The 19,374-nt window shown below is 38.0% G+C and overlaps 3 protein-coding genes, 1 non-coding gene and 1 pseudogene across 4 annotated transcripts; 3 read left to right on the top strand and 2 right to left on the bottom strand.

Moving 5' to 3' along the window:
* Nucleotides 1-44: 44 nt before the first annotated feature.
* On the top strand, nucleotides 45-1,590 carry LOC131793730 (uncharacterized). Its single transcript, XM_059111202.2, has one exon. The coding sequence runs from the start codon at nucleotides 277-279 to the stop codon at nucleotides 826-828; it is 552 nt and encodes a 183-aa protein (XP_058967185.2). The 5' UTR covers nucleotides 45-276; the 3' UTR covers nucleotides 829-1,590.
* Nucleotides 1,591-2,249: 659 nt separating this feature from the next.
* Nucleotides 2,250-9,077, bottom strand: LOC131793596 (alanine--glyoxylate aminotransferase). Its single transcript, XM_059111024.2, has 10 exons — nucleotides 8,505-9,077; nucleotides 7,831-7,895; nucleotides 7,379-7,479; nucleotides 6,478-6,633; nucleotides 5,752-5,847; nucleotides 4,705-4,774; nucleotides 4,161-4,256; nucleotides 3,399-3,484; nucleotides 2,833-2,878; nucleotides 2,250-2,568 (listed from the first exon to the last, which is right to left on the bottom strand). Exons 1-10 carry the CDS (start codon nucleotides 9,004-9,006, stop codon nucleotides 2,452-2,454), a joined length of 1,335 nt encoding a protein of 444 aa, XP_058967007.1. The 5' UTR covers nucleotides 9,007-9,077; the 3' UTR covers nucleotides 2,250-2,451.
* Trnar-gcg (transfer RNA arginine (anticodon GCG)) lies at nucleotides 5,332-5,404 on the top strand. The gene has a single exon. It is a non-coding gene; the product is annotated as a tRNA-Arg (tRNA).
* Nucleotides 9,078-13,982: 4,905 nt separating the features above from the next.
* On the top strand, nucleotides 13,983-19,340 carry LOC131793774 (beta-1,4-N-acetylgalactosaminyltransferase 3-like). The gene is made up of 3 exons (XM_059111254.2): nucleotides 13,983-15,025; nucleotides 17,959-18,478; nucleotides 19,034-19,340. The coding sequence occupies exons 1-3, from the start codon at nucleotides 14,157-14,159 to the stop codon at nucleotides 19,331-19,333; spliced, it is 1,689 nt and encodes a 562-aa protein (XP_058967237.1). The 5' UTR covers nucleotides 13,983-14,156; the 3' UTR covers nucleotides 19,334-19,340.
* LOC131793598 (uncharacterized) lies at nucleotides 16,574-17,035 on the bottom strand (annotated as a pseudogene).
* Nucleotides 19,341-19,374: the final 34 nt, after the last annotated feature.

The raw sequence follows: 19,374 nt of genomic DNA, 5'->3' as shown, positions 1-19,374 counted from the left end.
AACAAAATAAGACAAAACAAAACAAGAGGCAAAGTATGGCGAAAAGCGCCATTATGTCGAGGGGCGGTAAGGACTGAAAAAAGTTGAAAGGATTGTCTATACCATAATTGTTTCACTAACAATTAACGCTGATATCTCTGTGGTTTGTCGGTTAGATAAGGAATACTGTGAAGCCAATTTTAACTCGGTAATGTATGGGTAACCGCGTAAAGCTACGCTGTCGCGAAATCAAGAAAAATCATTTGTAGCAATACACAGAGGCGTAGTTTTTAGAATATGGACCCAGACGAGGACTCTCGTCGAGAGGAACAAAATTGTGAAACATCAATGTTTGGAACTTGTTCAGGCGAGAGCGAAGATATTGAGAAAGGGACGGCGTTTCCACATACAAAGGTTAACCATGAAAGATCGAGCAATCAGAGCAATTCCGCGAACCAAAAAAGACGATTATTTAAAGGCAGTCTGAAGCTTTCTAAACAAAGATGGATAAGCATGAACCACGACACACCGACGAGGAAAAACAGAGTTCTAAAGTCTGAGAGATCAATGGATGACGCGAAGGTGCTGCAAGGAAGCCGGCAAAGCGATTCGCCTTGCAGCCAAAGTTCCGAATCCCAAGAGAAGAACGATAGAACAGAGCTTGACTATGGAAGGAGTTTGGATAGCGTGCCCGAAGGTTATCGAAATTCTTTTAGTGATGTTCTATCAAGAAGAGGAAGTATTTGTGAGGAGATAGAAAAGGAGATCGTCCAGGGTGGAATTAGTTTGCACAAGATGCGTAAGACACTAGTGATTGAACAAACCCTCAAGGATCGATTTTCTATGTGATAATGTGTTATGTAACGTGACTGCGTAAAGTCATGCAGAAAAGTTATGGTTACAGTCTGCATTTTTTTGTTTAATTTTTTTCACTGAGTGTCTTTTAATCATTTTTTCTCTCTTTAGCATGGACAAAGGGGAATCCTGTGTGCTTCGTAAAAATTCCCCAGAACCGCATTGTATATTCACTTTAAGGTTTTGAATAAGTCGCGATAAGCTGCTCTCATTTCATCAATTTAGATTCATATACATTTTTAGAACTTTTAATAAGAATCTCCAATGGGGTTTCTTACCCTTCAGATGTTATTGGCCCCTTGCAGATGGGAAGTGACAAGGCGACAATATTTCACTGTGTTATCTATTCTTGACGTTTCTAATCTGATAACGGTGTCAGAAGTCTGAAGGAGTAGTGCAATAAACGAGACAGTTTTGAAATATATGCCCCCGCTTATCTTGCCAATTTCGGCTTCCCACGCACCTCAAAAACAAAAACAAAGCTGGTTGAGGGTAATTGATCATAAAAACAGAACGATCAGGCATCTTTTGCAAAAACAGAGCCTTAAATTTCAGTTCCCAGGAAAAGATTCGGTTACAAGTAACATTATGGCCTTCAAGGTTAAAAATGAATTTTTGAAGAACGTAATAAACAAGACTGTGAAGCCGGCCAAGGTATTCTCAAATTGAAATACACTTGATTGTTACTGTTTTGAGGCCTTGAGCCGAAGCAATTCATTTGTTTAATCTAAATGGTAATATTGAAAAACAAAAGTCCTCCCGTCTGAGTTTGTATTGATACGTCCAATTCGAAAGTCTAATCAAAATTAGTCGCGATTCAAAGCCTTTGAGCGCGTTTCAGAAAAGTCTCAACAAAAATAGTGAAAAAATGCCCTTGATTGACAGATAAATGATACAGGGAACCGGGACGAATGGGGAAACATTTAGAAAACATAGTAAACTTAATAATTTGAAATCATTTCGATTGAGCCTCATAAAATAAGAGCAAAATAATCACGACAGTTAGACAGAGAAACAAATCTGCTATCAACTGCTATTTACTTGAACGAGGAAACAGAACAATTTTTTTTCGGCAAATATCTCTCAACCAACCCACGTTCCCCCGTCCCACCTTCCTCCGCCTCCTCTTCATTTGAGGTTACAGTAAAGTGATCGTGAAGTCATATACGTGATCTTATCGTTGCAAGAATTTTGGTGATAGGCAAATGGTAAATCACCAACAGGTCTGATCGGAATGGGTCTAGACCCCCCAGACCTTTACACTGGATCCGAACAGTACGTTTTTCTTTCTAAAGTATAAAGAAGACTTAACTTGCGTTTTTAAGCATGTTCAGCCTAGTCTAGATAGGGTCTTACATATTAGCTTCCATTCTGCAAAGATGGCATTTCGCTAAGGCTCTGACTAGACGCAGTAATGTATTAACGAGAGACCAAATGAGCTCAAGTACAGAGTTTAATAAATGCTTTTACACTTTTCTAACCTAGAGACACTTTTCATGTGACAGTTGATAAATAGCTATAAAATTCCCATTTCAAACATTTCAATTCTGCCTTGACTATTTTTCCCGGCATTTATAACCACACCGGCTAAAATTCTTTGCTTCGCAAATATCTTTTTTAAATCTGAGATTTTGGGCGATTTTTCACAGCTTCCAGCGCCTCTTTGAAAAGTCGCAAGAACTTGTCCACATTTTCAAGGGATGAATTATGTCCCATGAATCCTACTCGCCATACCTTGGTAAAATGAAAAATTAAAAAATGAAATAAAACAAACAAACAAACAAACGAGCAAAAGAAAAATAGAGTTAGTTTAAAATTTAACTTCTTTAGATAATTTGTAGATGGCACAAGAACACGTAGTTAAAAAGGTAACGCAAAATATGTTGTTTTTTGACGCTGAAATGATATATAGATGATAACGAAACGCAGAACGATTTCGCTTATTTCTTGGTTAGATTCTCTAAAACGCTACTAGTATAAAGCCGATATTCCACTAACCTTTCCGAGTGTTGGGCCCAGGCCACCGACGAGTTCAATCTTGTGTCTGAAGAAAGAGAGAGAGAAATAAAAAATAAATAAAGGAAAAAAAAAAAAAGAGAAAGAGAGAGAGAACAGCAAGAATCAACAAAAACGTCCATAGGGGTGTATAATTATCGCATTTCTGCTGCGAAGGAAAGGTGGGCCATACAAGCCGAGTTATATAGCAGTTTCTGCAGCGAAAGGTGGTGGCTTCAGTGACCGGCGGCAAAACACCCTTATGATAAAATATCTACGAGTGCTTTTCGACTAAGCGCATCTCATAAAGTAAAAAAGATTTGATTTTTTTTCGGTCTCTCACAATAAATATCGTACAAAGGCACCAACAACTAACAGTGAAAAGGGCTCTGTCATAAGCGCGGGAAAACGAAAGTATCTATGCCGCGATTGCTTTAAATTTTACATCTGATTGGTGGAGAGTGTTACACAAGTTTTCTAAAACCAGAGTGACTGCGGTCTTACATCACTTTTGACAGCCAGTTGATAAGTTCTTTTATAAATGTAACAATAAAATTGATCTTACTCACTTTTTCATCAGATAAGTCGGGACAGCTTTCCAGTCTGGGAATCCTTCAGGAATTCGAATACTTGTAACAGTTGGCAGACGCATAGCCTGCAAAAGAAAACATTTTGCAACTTTCTATGTAAGTTTTTTTTTTCTTTTTTTTTTTTGTAGTGAACCCTAAGAATATCTGATCACTATTTAAAATCATCTCTTAATTTACCCTATCACGAAATTCAACTAGCCCAGCTAACACTTGAAAAATTTCTCACATTAATCAAGCGCTTGCTACAGAACGGAGTAAACTACAGACGTCTTTTCATTTTCCCAAACAGTACTTTTCATATGTCTGGAAAATAAATTTCTTGAAATTTCCGTGATCATACTTTCTCAAAGAGCCCTGTGTCATATTATAATGTAGCCGAGCTGCCTAAGAGAGAGAGAGAAAGAGAAAAAGCCATCTCCGTTTCTGGACAGCACACGTTTCCTGCCTCAATCAAAACTAAAGAAACTTTATTAATTGGTTGAATTAACTGGGCTGATAACGTAAATTGGCCACCGTTAAGAGTTTCAAAGCAGACATTTCGATCGTGAGCCCTTCGTCATAGCGAAGGGCTAACGCTCTGACGAAGGGCTAACACTCGAAATGTCAGCTTTGAAACTCTTAGCGGTGGCCAATTTACGTTATCAACTCAGTTGATAATACCAAATTACCCTGTTATACTCTCCCACTTGACGCAACACCACAGTTTCTTTAGTAACTTACCCCTTTTTTAAAAAACTTTACCTTGTCTTTCACAAACATCCTTAACCCCATCTCCTCAAGTCCAGCCCACAGATGTTCGATTGTGTTGTGATGCCGCTTCCAGGAATTCTCAAGTCCCTAGAGAAATAAATAAATAAACATTGATTGCTGGCTATCTAATTTTTGCAAGAACAAATTTATCTTCCAAATTCTTGCACAGGGAGAAATTTCGTTGTTCTCCTCATACACGTACATAACAGAAGAAACCTGACATATTCCTTGTGTCCAGTCTGGGTAAGTATCTGGCTTTCGTTCTTAGCATTGTTCAATTGAAATGTTTCTTCGGTTGATTGGTCTTATTTTTCATTTCACCAATTCAGAGGAGGAGCACATATCATGTTTGAATCAGCAGTTACACATTCAGATTTTTTCTATCATATATTTTGGAGTAGGAGGGAGATGGGTGAAGAGATCTTCTTTAAACTGTCTGCATTCAATATTGGAGCAACACAAAAATTTTTTTTAATGACAAATTAAATGTTCACAAAGAAAGACATAGCCATGATAATTCCTTGAAACTAATTACCTCTTCTGCTAACTGTGCCAGACTTTCTCTCAAGGCATAAACTAGACTGACTGCTCCTGTGTGGTGGTATCTATCAATTTAATTGAAAACAAGAAAGTTATTAATTTAACTACAAAGAAACAGTACTTTATGCCAGCAATAATAAATCATCAGGACTTTTTACATAAATGGACAAAAAAATAAGTTAACTGTTTATCTTTGGTGCACTTATTGCAGTTTAAAATGATTCCCATGATAAAATGATTTGTGCCTTTTTCTTCAAAATTGCACTAATACAGCAAATAATCTGTACTTTGAAATTTTGTAATTACTCTTTTCATTTTTCGTTGTTTCAGGAAATGAAGGGGCATAAATGAGTGAGACAAATATCAATTGAGCTCATTTAAAAAATCTCAACCCAGGAAAGGGCATCTGCAAATAAACTTAAAACTGTAGATAGAAATAAGAGAGATGGTAAATTTTGAGCTTGGTAAAGAAATAAAGAAAGATGTTTTTTGTCTTGTAACGAGTATGAGACAAAAAAAAAATTCTGAGTCCCAAAAACATTACACTATCAACATTGCTGATCCTAGCAGTATGTAGAACGCGTGTCATACGAACTTCATAATAGACCTTGCTCACCAAAGAGTCCCTGTGACTCAGTGGTAGAGCATCAGAGTGCGGAATCTGAAGGTCTGAGGTTCAATTCCTCATAGGGACTCAGAATTTTTTCTTTGTCCCATGCTTGTGACACAACAAAAAACATCTTTCTTTAAACTTAAAATTGTTTTAATAACTCAAAAAGCATTTTAAACTACATTACTTGTATGACAAAATCTATTTAAAGAAAAAAAATCCTCAAGGAAGAAAATGGAAGGGAAGTCCCAAACCACCAGAACCCTTCTCCGGATTTGCTCTGATAATATGGTGTGGAGCTCTTAACACCAAAAATCTCATTTGAGCAAGTACTTTATGCCATGACTACATGCATCAGACAATAGTTAACTAATATGAGTTTGAATGTGAACTGAAAACAATTTTAAGCTGATCCCAAGAATTAAGGTCTACCTTCTTGGCCCTTCATCACATCCCCAGTAATTCCCCAATTCTTTTATATCCAAGTAAAATGATGGCACTTTGAGTTCTCTGCTGTTCACCTTTGCCCTGAAATAAACAAACAGCAAACCATAGAAAGCGTAAAGATAAACAGGCAAGTTGAACAAATTTTGATTATAGAAAGGCATTATGCACCATTTAGCAGGAAGACAAATGGCAAATTGATGAATGGGACAAATTTTTTTAAGGAAGATTTTCAGGTGTGCAAAATCTCCCTTGACAAGTATAAAATCTTTTATAGTTTCTAATAATTTGCCAATGACTACAATAAGACATAAAATGCAAAAACAAAACAAAATAAACAAATACAAAACATTCAATGAAAACAGCAACAAACCAGAGAGGGATACTTTTATTTTTTATAAATGGTCTTAAATGCCAGCGTGTAAAATCTTAATGTGCTTTAAGGACCAGTAAGATTAGAAACCAATCCTTTCAGCAAGGAAAAGGAATTGAATTAAAAACTAAAGAGAGAAGACTATACTTGAGCTAGTTATTAAAAAACATTTATATCTTTCTTTAGCAGCTTTATCAAATGACAATCTCATGGGTTGCCTTTTGAAGGAAAGATCAAATCAACTAGGCAAGAAAAATAATTATTCTCAGTTTAAAAAGAACTGTTTGTCACCCAAGTTTAAGAAAAAACTAGCACTTCTAAAGCTTAAAATGACAACTTACATGGCTCTAGGACTGAAGGTTATTGGTGATATTCCTGGAGGTGCCCCTAAACACTTTTGAGAGCCTGTATAGACACAGTCCAGATCCCAGTCATCAGTGAAGAAAGGTGTACCACCAAGAGATGCTACGGTGTCCACAATTATCAAGCAGTTATGTCTATAATCAAGATACATGAGTCAATGCTATGATAAGAAGGTTCAGGCCAAGCTCAGTTGTATCTAATCTACAATATAATGTCCCAATTTCAAAAGACATCACCATGTGGCTGGCTTTAGGGAATAAGCCTCACAAACACAAATGAAGTCTACAGTTTCCTGCTCTGATTTCATACAATGTCAAACGTTGTATGTGCTTGTGATAATGATTAGGTTGATGATAATGATCCCATATAATTTCACTATCATTGTAAAACTCACAACTTTGCTGTGACAGTTGTAGATTCTTTAACTGGTAAACTTCACTTGGGTCTGCATGCAAGACTGAGTTGTGGAGCTGCCACAGCTCATCCTTGTCTTGATACTTGAAACAGCTAAGAAAAATTGGGGGTATTGCTTCTCTACCCCCACCCCCCTCTCCCTACCTTCCTCCCCTTCCTTCTTTCCCCCCCCCCAATTCATAAAATATTGTCAAGCTTCCCTGAAAAAATGCCAGTACCATTCACTTGTTGATCATGATTGGCACTAGGAGATAAATTTTAATTTTCTTAACCAAGAATGTAAGCCAAAAAGCCCAGGAAGGGCTGGAGCCTGAATCTGTGACCCAAAAAACCCAGCAATAGCTGGAATCACAATTGCTTTGAGTCTAGAACAACCAACCATTGATGATTCCCATTCTGCAACTAAAGCAGTACATTTGGGTTTCAATATATGAATACAATTATAATAATTATTCCTTTGTTTACCTGTGACATAAAGCTCCAATGCCATCTAATGGCTGACATATTCCTGAAGAAGACTCACTGTGAACAAGAAACAACACTGAAGGCTTATGGTCTTTGAGGCCCTGGAAAAAATTGATGACAAGAAATAGATTTTTCATCATCTAAATGTATTTAAAATTGCTATCTAGGATTTACTATTACTGAATCAAACACTATCAAAAGCAAAAAAAAAAAAAAGGAAAAAAGCCAAAACATCAATTCTGTGAGTCTCAGGATCTAATTTTTAATATCATTCTTTCATCTTCTATACATTTCTTTAAAGTTAGTTGTAAGAAAAAGTGATATGAAATCACTTCTAACTATGTGACAAGTTTTTCTATTCCCAATACCTGTTTGTTGAAAAAGGTATGGATGTTGTAAGGAGAGGTTAAATATCAATCAGCTCTTAAGAGTTGGTGGGCAGAGTAACTCACCTGTTCAATTTCAGCATACGTATGGTATTCTCCAGGCGGCTTTTCAATGGCCTGTACATCACAACCTTAAGGAAAACAAGTAAATGATAACATGCTATTAGTTGTTCTTCATTTGTCTTCACTGTTTGGATCTTTCTGACCTACATGTACAGTGAAAGCCAAGATAATTTCACCTAGATTCAAAACAATGCTTCTTCAGTGCTACAATCAAGATGCAATAGAAAGCTGATATAAAAAGATCACCATTTCAAATGAGCATTTCAGTTAACAATCAGCCACTGTTTTTTTTCCAGGGTGCTGCAGATCTCCCTCAGGGCTAATAAACAATGCCTTGTGTTCAACAGATCAATATTACACCCTCAAGCTGCCGAGTTTGTCTAGTCCTATGCACTGTTTGTCGGAGATGTGTCGACATGGTAAGGAGAAGTCACGTGTCGATAACGTGTAGGGGTTGTAAAAGGTTCTCTGTTAAGTTATCATCACCTAATGTTGTTATGAAAACAATACGCCACACATCAGCAAAGTTTCGGCCCAATAAATTTATGGAATCACTGAGATCATGGAAGACTAAGAAATGACAAAATAGACAGTAATCGAAGTAATGGTTTATACAACGTTTCGTTACTTTCGACACGTGTTACAACATAATTCGTGCTCATCGCCAGAAAACAAACCTTGTCTTTCTGCTATGTCGCGCGCTCTGTTACCCCACAAGCCATTGACACACACTAGAATGCGTTCTCCTCGTTCTACAAGGTTTATGATCGCAGCTTCCATCGCAGCATGTCCCGATCCAGTGATGGCCAACGTGTAAGCGTTATTGGTCTGAAACACGTATTTCAAACCGGCCTTTGTTTCGTCCATGACCTTGCAGAACTCGGGATGTAGATGTCCCAATAGCGGCATTGCATGCGCATTGTAAGTCCGTAATGATGGATTAGCCGGGCCAGGCCCAAAGAGATGAACGCTCGGCAAATCTAGTGGTTCGAGTAATTGTTTTGGTACCGGAACTTTAGTCTGCCATTCCGCCATCTTGGCGCTTAATGAAAAGGCTTTAAAGTTTGCGTTCAGGCGATGTACACGAGTGGGAATGGGAACTCCCCTCCTCCCCATTCTCCTGGCCTGAGGAGACGCTTGCAGACACAGTTTGCAAAACAATGTGCGTGTATGAGCCATAATCTAGACAATATTTCCTTTGTTTACCGTACGAACTCCCTTTAGGCTCGTACAGAACCCTTTCCCAAGATGGGGTCAATTCAGGAGGTCAAGTTGATGATTTGAAAAAGTGGATCACTCATCGTGATCACATGTAACAAGACTACCTTTACTTTCTTTGCATCCTGCTGCTCACGTGATATTCATGAACCACATGACTTTCCAAAGCAGCCAAGAAGCTAGGCCATTCATGACGCCTGCCCAAGAAGAACCGATATACTTCAAAGAAATCAATTCTATGCTGGCTGTTTCTGTTATTATGTTTGAAAAGTCCATTGAGGAAAAAGAGTGAAAGCAGAACAAACGAAACAAAACAACTTGAGTTTGCATCAATTGGCATAAAGCCGAGTCGCCTCAGTCTCCTAACAGAACTCTGTTACTACGGTTGAATGAGATGCCTGCTTAGTTTTAACGGAAAAAAATCGAGAAAACGAAAAAAAAAAGGAATGGAAAGAAAAAAAGGAAAAAAAAAATAAAAAGGGAAGCAATTAATTAACAGCTACTGGAAATCTGAACGTGTTCCAACCTTAAGTTGTAATGAAATTATCGACACGTTCACAAGGGCTCGCTCTACTTCTCTTAAAGACAGTACAGTACAGAGAGCTCGAAACAACAATGGTGAAACAGGCATGCTTCAGATTTAGCCTCACCATTTTATTCTCCTTTTCCTTTTATATTACTTTTCTTTCGGATTTTCATAACTTTTGTACACTTTGACCAAATTATTTCAAACGCAGCCCGTCATCGTAAGAGGGTCGGTTTGCTCCTTTAAATTTATGATGGTCTTGAAAAAGTGTTATCTACAAAAAATTTATTCACAAAAGAGAAATAACGATCTTGGTCATTATTACTTTTAGAACTAGGGTTTTTAAACTTGTATTATTGCAATATCACATTTGTGTCGGAGAGAGGGCCATGCGTTTGCAAGTACTTCTCTCTCTAGATGAGATTCCAGTTCGATAGATTAACGTCAACAATGAGATCTCCCCTCATAGATCTTAGCTTCCCACCAGTTTGCACGATACACTTATCTATCTCATCACAAATTGCGTTTCTTCGCGTTTTTAAAGCGCCTGTTCTGTACGTATACGCATTAGCATTTCATCTGGCTACAGTAAGGCTATCCTCTTCGAAGATTTCCTCCCTCGATTTCCCATTTAGATGGCTTATGGACTTCACTACAGTTCTTTGTTTGAAGGTTTCTGACAAAGAGCAATGGATTCCTTGTGTTTTGGACGCAATTTTCATCATGTAGGAGAACATAGAGGCATTATTTTTTTTGTTTACTGCGTTCTTAGCCTTGTAGTGGTCACCTTCCATGCAGTTGACATCGTATTGATTGAGGTCAAAAATGTATCGCGATTTCTTTGGACAAAGTTTAAGGTAGCAAAAGGGTTGAATTAATTTTGAAGTCAACGTTATTACAGGATTTTCTTACCTAGTCTTTCAAAAAGCATTCTTTGGCTTTCGAAATTGCCTTTTGAAAAAGTTTATCTCCTTTCATGTTGTGCGCTCGATTGAAAGTCACATTTGTTGGTTGCTTTCAGAATCATCATTGCATGGCATCTGTGCCAATGATGACTTTAAAGGTGACTAAAACTTTTGATAATAAATATATTGAATGCATTTGTCTAAGGAAGTATTAATATATTGTTTTCGCATATATGGAGTTTATTTCAATTAGCATCTAACAAATGATAGTTCTAATAGAGATCATAATCTTTGGAATAGAGACTTCTAGGGTTTGGAATACTAACTAGCATAGCTTTCTACGCGTCTTGATGAAACCAGCTTAAGGCCTAGGATGAAACTATGATCTCCGCTGTTTCAAAAAAGCTACGTTTAAATTTTATGCCGCTCTTTAAAAAGTAAAAAACAAACAAACAAAAAAAAAACAGAGAAGTACATACATGTAACAACACTGTCGTCCACAAATAAAAAATATAAAAAAAACTTTGCGGTCGATATTTCTCGTTCAATATATTATTTTTGCCGGATGCATGCAGGAATAGCCTCTGGCTTGAATAGCACAATCTGACGCGGTTTATACAATTATATTGTTACCAATCACAGTTGAGCGAATAATCCAGAATTCTTGATGCGGAAGTTTGAATTTTTACCATAATCGATTTTTTTGAGGATATTGTGGCTTCACACACATCAGCACTAAAAAAACACCACTATAGTATTTGTCGCGTTTGTTTGAATCAATTAGCAGCGTAAACTAATGTTAAAACGAAATCATACTTTCACGTGGCATTATCCTTCTGCTTGCAGGTAATTTACCTCAGTGAACCCGTTTGCTTATTAGAGGTGATTAAGTTCATTGAAAATAGACATAAAAGCCGATCTAACTTTTCAGCTCAGTTGTCGAACAGAATAGAGAAAGTTGTACAGCATTTGGAATGAGAGTGAAAAAAGAGAAAAATCTCGGTCCCTTGTGAAGTATTGAAACTCAGACCTTCGCGTTTGGCTGTCCAAGGCTACACTATTACCCTACTACTACTCCCTCGATCCGAGTATTTCTAGCCCAAGCCGAGCCATGACAGTACTGCAAAAAAAGACCACTCTGTGACTCCGAGGTCTGCGTGCTTCTCTTTGTGAATAGTGCTTGATCTTGTTTGCATCGCCTACAAAACACAAACTCCTGAGGATAAGAATATAATGCATGTCATTACAAGGGCAAGCCAGATTTTCCTTAAATATTTTCGAGTCCTAAATGTTAGTTCTGTATGGGGCACAAGCCCTTGACCTTCTTCAAGATGGTAGCTCGCACTCTCCTACAATAATAGTGGATATCCATTCGGCTGTACGACTTCAATGCCATACAAACCAGCAATCTTAAAAAAAGTGCTCGATTTAAATGCAAGAATATGCAAAAACTTATGATGATGTTAAGAAACCGAGAGTTCAAGTGCATTCAACGCTTGGGCCCTTACTATGAGAGCAGCCACAATCTCCCTGTCTCCACCCATTGTGTGAACATTGACTTAAATCTAGCTCTCCTCCCTGGCATCTGACTTCATCCGTCCAGACACCACCAGACCCTTGACGGTACGCATTTCGCTCTGGGATGAGCAGAAGCAGTTGCACGGGAGAAACCCAAATCACGACGTACTACATTGGCGTCGGTGATATCCCAGTTATCGTCGTACACCGTTCCCCACCGCCCGCTGTAAAAAATATCTCCACCCACCAATAGGCTGCTCCGTTATTCACCAAACGAACTGAGACGGACATGAATTTTTGAAATGTGAAAATAGAGCAAGAGCACGGCTGGATACTTTAACCCTTTAACTCTCAAGATCTCATTAATAATTCTTCTTACTGTCTGCCATACTGTTCTTGTGATGTTATTTTGGAGAATTTGGTACTGAATCAACTTGTTCCCCTAATTGATATTTTTCGTTATTCTCATTACTTGAATGCTTGGTATTGTATTTATATTGTTAGGAGAAATTCTGTCTTGGTCACTCATGAGACTTAGAGGGTTAAAGCGTAAAATGGCAGCACCGATTAGAGTGCTTGCTATATGGACATTACTTGTCAGCGGGCGGCTGGCTGAAAGTGCTGAAGCATGAGATATATCCAGTTGATTGATTGAGTACAAAGCGTTCCCAAAGCAAATGCAACTGCCCTCTTGCCCTTCGTTTCTCCCTAAAAGGTCTGTGCTTTTAAAGTTTTCTGATGCATGGCTCATCACCTTGGTAATTTTTGGACGCTCAAGGAAAAAAAATTGAGAGCAAATCCAACCGACCTGAAAGATGGAAAGATTTCGTCACACTGACTTTTTGCAAGCACCGTGACGGAATGCTTCTAATTCTCTAAGGATATTTTGTTTTGTACAGGATAAAATTGTTTTGAAGTTGGTCCCGGCCAATGTCAGGACGTTTGAGGAATTTTGTAATTAAAAAAGAAGTTGAACAGCAGGGGTAGCTAATTTGATATTCCCTCGGTCCGTATGGTATTCACGCACTTTTAGTTTGTATAAGAAATCACACTCGTTCGCATTGCATATTCGTTCGATTTGTGATACCTGCCAACTCGTACTGATAAATACCAAACGGACACATTTTCCATAAAATTCGTATCGCCCCTTGTTGTATATTCATTTTATTCACCAAAACAATCAACTCCAAATAAAAACTTAAACATTAAAATAGTACGTTTAATCATTTGATACTTAAAAATCGGCATACAGTTTACAAAAGTACTACAAAACTGAAACACAACTATAACATAACATTAAAAAAATAACTACTAGATAGACAAAGCACTGTACTAGGCTATCATGGTTAGTATTAGATTACAGTAGCTTACCAGAGAATATCGTTCTTTGAGGGGATTTTATACTCTTACTAGGAAGTTTTTTTTTTCTCACCTTTGAAATATGGTGCATTTAATTTGAGTGAATATTTAAATCTAAAAGATGAGTATTTCGGTTTTAAGCACACCAAAATTAAAGGCCTCAAAGGATTCAAAACATTCGACGCATTTAAATGGACACTCGTATCTGGGCAACTTTTTGATATATTAACGCAATAAGTAGGCTATGATACCATGGAAACGACGAGTCCATGATCTAATTTTAAAGAGATCGCAAACTCTTGAACCTGTCGCGTCAATACAGTCTCAGTTCCTGGTAAGAAGAGCATTTTTTATTTTTTTCCTTAAAGAGGTTTTTGATTTAAAAAAAAAGTGAATAAATAAATAAACAAATGACGCAGGCTTTGCAAACAACGATAAAGTAATAAAACTTTTCTGCTGGAGCGTATCTAAGTGATTTAGTGAAGTTTGTAAAAATCTGTCCGAACCGTGTCAAAATACACACGCAAGGTGATTGATTAACATACGAAGCTAAATAGTGGCCATTTATTTTAAAAGTAAGAACCATGAAGCCACTGTGTAAATTCTTTATGTTTCTCTTTCGCAGAAAGCGACTCACCAAGAGCATTACTCTAGCATTTGCAGCCTTTGTCATTTGTGGAACGTTTTTAGTAACAGTAAGGCACCGGATATCAGTTGAATTTAATGTTTCTTTTGACAATGAAAGTTATAAATTGAACTCGAATTACCGGAAAAGGTTCGCAGTCGCCAATCAAGCAGCCAAAATGGAGTTATTGGGAGCGAATACCCATATCTGGAACGACTTCTGCCAATCTTCAATTCAACTTCTTTGTTATCACCCGTTGTTTCCAAAGGCACCAGACGTGAAAACCGTTGTAAACTCATTGGATATTTCAAGATATGAAAGTGATTATGCTCAGAGAATTTTTGGGTTTCTACACCCGCCGAAAACAGGATATTATAAATTTGCTTTAGCTTCCGATGACTTCTCTGAACTGTGGCTCAGCTCAAACGAATACCCAGAAAATGCTGTTTTGATTTGTAGCCTGAGTGAATGGACCACCAGAAACAATTTTCAGCTTTCGCCCACACAAGTTTCCATCGAAATAAAGTTGTTAATGGGTCACAAATATTTCATAGAAATTCTTCATCTTCAAATGGGAGGAGATGATTTTGTTCGAGTCGCATGGAGCCTGCCTGGAATGAAAAGAGATAAATTTGAGACGATTCCCGCCGATAACCTTTCTCTATTCATTGACAACAGTGTAACGGAAAATAACTACAACTCTGTTCCAGAAAGTCCCGCTTGTAAATCAAGGCACAGTCATTTTCAAAGCTTAGAAACGAACACCAAATCCAGACCTGTGTACCTTTTTCACGACGAAGTTGCCAACGTATTGCCTCATTGCGCTTATGAACCAAGTTATCTAACCATGAAAGAAGCACCCAGAGGCCCGAAAAGGGGTTACGACTTCCTAAACGGTTACTTTATTCCCATAAAGAGTTACCCAGATGTTGAGTATAAAAGCGTGGTGGAATATTATCCAGAATTAGCGAATCATAGTTTGGATATGATGATCGCAAAAAAAGCTGCAAAGAAGTATGTGGATGCTCTACATGAACACCACCCAGGGTGAGTAGATACACGCTTGGCTCGGTTTTTTTTAAAATTTTTTTTATATTACTATTATTATTTATTTATTTTATAAAAGTAGACTCTATGGTCGTGGGCATTGATATGTCTTAGGCCCGAATCAGAGCCTTTTAGGCCGGGCTAGTAAACGAGGGTTAAAATGAGCTCTTGGAGGGGCCAAATGTATTTTTGCCCGATAACATAAACTTTATTACTATTATCATCGCACTGGACGGCTTTGAGAAAATAAGAACCAAAAAAAAAAGGTAACCTTACAGTGTGAATAATCACGCAAGCGTGCAAGAAGGCCAAATACATTCAAGCTGCAAAAATCTTCATATTTTCCATTTTTTCTTTGGCTTGCAGCTTCTTAGGCTACGTTAGCATCTGAACAGCGAGCGTTACACCAAAAACATGAGGGTTTGTTTGGCCAGCTGTAGGCTGTTTTGGCCTCAACCAACTGATGGGCGAATTTGCCTTATTCTAAAATCTTGTGGCTTTCAACGTTGTAATGAACCAGTTAAAACAGAACTGACTCAGTCGATTATATTATCATTATTGTTATTATTTTTATTAACCATTAAAATTTGAGTGTTCGAGAATATTCAATCAATATACAAAGCGTGTGAAGTTGACATGATAACCCCATACAGCGGATATTACACTAAGCCCCTCGTCCGTAAAGTGTTCTCAACCTTTGCAAACTCAGAGAGAGCGTCTTCTTTCGCTGATTATTGCACATTATTATTAAAAATGTATAATAAAGCAATTATTAGATTCGCTTTTCGCATGATATCAAAAATTATTAAATCTCGCAACTGTGTTGTCTGCCGAAGCCGAAGGATGAGGCAATGCAAATACCTATTATTGGACGAAGTTGAGCATGATACAGCATGAATTATCAATGCCGAGGTATGAGTTATCATTTGAAAAACGAATTAAATAATTGTTCCATAACACATTTTTTTTAAACAATCTGCGAAAGAAGGCACTTCTTTCTGAGTCTGCAGATGTTTGAGAACACTACATGGACAAGGGGCTTAAGGCAGGCAGACTTTGAACTCGACATGATAACCCAATATCTCCTACAGATACTGGCCCGGGTTATCATATCAATATTAATTAATATTAGTAGAGGTAAAAGCATGACTTGTAGTGGTATTTGGCAATAATACCGCGAGTGATATTTCAAAATTGTTCAAAATGCCACGTGCCGCGAAGGGTGAGTGGTATTTTGGACAATTTTGAAATATTACAAGTCGTAATACCACGCACTGGTTATACCATTATTTGTTTATAAGAGAAGCCGAGAAATTTTCGGTAACGCACAGGAAACCTTTATTTCGTGACAGTTAAAAAAGAAAAACAAACAAACAAAAAGAATACGCAGGCGTCTGTATTGGTAACAATTTCTTTACCAAACTATCGAAGGCAAAAAACATGAATTAGTTCAATGGAAGAAATTCTAAAATCACGGTTTTTGCTGTCACGGCAGCGGTGAAGCGAAACCACAATTAAGTTAAGGTACGGGCAAGTTTCTCCTAGTATTTAACTACTGCTTTGTTGAAAAACACCAACGCCAGCTCCGTAATTTATCGTCACCTGGCAGCCATGAAAGTGGTGGACTATTGTTTGGCAGGCTGGAGTCGCTGTATGGTTGTACTGAATGGGGAAACAGGAAAGAACTGGAAGGGAATTCTAAACGTTTTGGCAGACAGGAAGGTTGATAATAGATGAGATCTGTCGCTGTTTTGCTTCGTGACCTTCCTCGTAGTTTGTGTGGCCTGTTACACCGATGATAGCAGTTCTTGGCTGCATGATTCGAGGCCTTCAGCTTCTTCATAAGCGTTTTTCTTACCAAATGGTTGGGTAACTTTCTTCCCTCAGGTCAAGGCCATACTTTTTTATGAAGAAGTCGACCTTATTGAAACCTTTCCTTTGATTCTTGTATCACACTTCGTATTTCGGTTTTTCTATAATGGCGAGATAATATGGGTCACTGTTTCGCATTTCTTCAGGTCTGTGGGAAAGACATGTTTAAAGAAGTGGAGTAAAAAGGGGGACCTCCAGTGGCAAAGATGTTTGGCTGGGTGGCTCTTCGTTTCTTTCTTAGACAGTTTTGCTGGGTCTTTATTGGGTTTTCTTCGAATTTTACGCACTCTGTACCTTGATCGTCCTTGTTTAAACTGAAATCTTCGACAAAAATTTCATGGTGCTCCTGGCAACCCCAAAGATTAAAATGAAAGTATGGGGGAGTGAATTTGGGTTTTGTTCGCCAAGTACACGATTTTTCCACAGCTTCTCGAGGACGGTAGGGGCTTTTGTTGCATTTAGCCATTTTCCGTGGCCTTTTTCGCGAAGAGCTCTTTTTTTTTTCTTCCGGGAACATTCTGCACTTAACAAATTCTTGGTCGTTCGTTATGGATGTTTTTGAGGTGCATGGCGAAGGCAGCTAACGTAGCCCTTAGGCTGTCCCGTAGTTAGTCGGAGCCATCGCTTTTGCGAATTTCGGCAAAGAATCGCGAGAGGCATTTGTCATGTTCCTTACCTTCGTATTCGACAACATCATCGTTAAGACCCTTGCTTTCTACCCACGACTTCCAAACGTTCATCCACGTCTCTAGTTTTGACTGTACTTTTGTTTTACTGTTTTTTCCGGCGAGCTTTTGTATTTCCTCACCGGAAATTTCCCGAAATCTTGCCGCCATTGTTTTGAAACTGACAAAAGCAAATCGTTGTTGTGTCAGTGTTGTCATGGTAACCTTGTTATATCGTCTATTTTTGCTTTATATATACCACTTTTACACTGAAATAGTGATACTGTCAATCATTTAAATCTCGGAAATTTCTCGGCTCAAATTATAATTATTATTGTTGTTGTTGTGGTTGTAGTTATTGTTATCATTTAGCGACAATTTTACTTTATCATGCAGAAAGTTCAAGGTCGTGAAACTCGTTAACGTGGAAAGAAAAGTCGATCCGAAGTTGGGAAGTCGATTCTTTCTTGAGTTCCTAATAAATGTCACGGGAAAAAACGAACTGGTCATGCTTTCAGAATCTGTCTTTTGGCCCAAAGGCTCCGACAACTTGTGTTATCCCAAGGGATTCCAGTGGAATAGAAATGCAAAAATCGCCTTGATTATCACCCTCAAAAACCAGGGACGGTGGATGGTACACTTCCTAAACAACTTAGAAGAAATATACAGTGCTTCAAAGGACAACAAAGTGAGTCTAGTGATATACGATTATAAAAGCTCCGACATGAATCTGGAACAGGAGCTGGCGAAAAGGAAACTTCCTCCCACTAAAGTCATCGTTCACGAAGCAAAGCACTATTCTCGTACCAAATCCTTCAACAGGGCTGTGGAACAAGTTCAGGATCCGAAAACCATCGTGTTCACTCTTGATCTTCACTTGGACTTACCTTCCACAATCTTTGACGACATCCGTAAAGTGAGCATAGATAACATTTTCATAAGATTTCCGTTAAACTGACGACTGACATGTAAAGTAAAGGAATTAGTAATTTTGGTATAGAAATGAACCACATTTCTACCCATTCCAAAACTTACTTACTGATCTTATGTAGGCCTGCACCCACAACTCCTACATTCGTATGTTCCATGTTAGCTCGATTCCCAAGGTCAGAAATCAGGCTTGTATTTGACATAGGGATAAGTACTTTTTCCGGTTTACTCAAAGACTGTTGAAGTTGTACATCGCATGAAAAACGGGAACAAACGAGGCCTGTTATCAGATTAAAAAGCAGACGGGTAATATCGATAGGTTTCATCGCACTTGTATCCTTATGGAGGTATTTACCAAAACTAGGTGGCACAAATACGACGGGACCATAAAATAACGTTATTTTAGTGGTAAGTTAGGAAACAATCACTTATTAGTCAACGACGGCAATTATAGACGGTTGTAGTTTACCGTCGAAGATGCCTTTCTCGTTTTAAAAACCCTACTTTAAAAAATGAAGTTATTTCTAAATCTGTTCCACAGCATTGCTTTGAAGGTCGTTCTGTCTACACTCCCGTTATCATCCGCTTGGGTTGTGGGAAAACTCCAGAAACCCCAGAAGGAAAATGGGAACCATTGGGCTTTGGATTGGTTGGTGTTTATAAGAGTGATTGGGACAAAGTTGGTGGTCTTAATGAAAAAGCGTTTGACGAGAAATGGGGCGGAGAGGACTGGGACTTCATGGAAAGAATCGTTTATTCTGGAATGGAATATGATCGACTGCGACATCCAAATATTTTTCATTATTTTCATAGTAAAAAGGGCATGTGGGATGATGAATAACTGAGAGCTATATTTATTAAGTGGAGGAAAGGTAAAACTTT

Source organism: Pocillopora verrucosa, chromosome 9 (genome assembly GCF_036669915.1).
Source record: "Pocillopora verrucosa isolate sample1 chromosome 9, ASM3666991v2, whole genome shotgun sequence".
Taxonomy (NCBI): domain Eukaryota; kingdom Metazoa; phylum Cnidaria; class Anthozoa; order Scleractinia; family Pocilloporidae; genus Pocillopora; species Pocillopora verrucosa.
This window is presented reverse-complemented; position numbering and strand designations above follow the sequence as displayed.

Bases quoted from the DNA above. Each gene is read 5' to 3' on its own strand.
- LOC131793730 (XM_059111202.2), top strand. From the start codon at position 277: ATGGACCCAGACGAGGACTCTCGTCGAGAGGAACAAAATTGTGAAACA.
- LOC131793596 (XM_059111024.2), bottom strand. From the start codon at position 9,006: ATGGCTCATACACGCACATTGTTTTGCAAACTGTGTCTGCAAGCGTCT. The intron at 7,896-8,504 runs GTTTGTTTTCTG...GTTTTCCTTAAG, and splicing joins CGACATAGCAGAAAGACAAG to GTTGTGATGTACAGGCCATT. The intron at 4,257-4,704 runs GTAATTAGTTTC...TTATTTCTCTAG, and splicing joins TGGCACAGTTAGCAGAAGAG to GGACTTGAGAATTCCTGGAA.
- LOC131793774 (XM_059111254.2), top strand. From the start codon at position 14,157: ATGGAGTTATTGGGAGCGAATACCCATATCTGGAACGACTTCTGCCAA. The intron at 15,026-17,958 runs GTGAGTAGATAC...TTTATCATGCAG, and splicing joins CTACATGAACACCACCCAGG to AAAGTTCAAGGTCGTGAAAC. The intron at 18,479-19,033 runs GTGAGCATAGAT...TCTGTTCCACAG, and splicing joins TCTTTGACGACATCCGTAAA to CATTGCTTTGAAGGTCGTTC.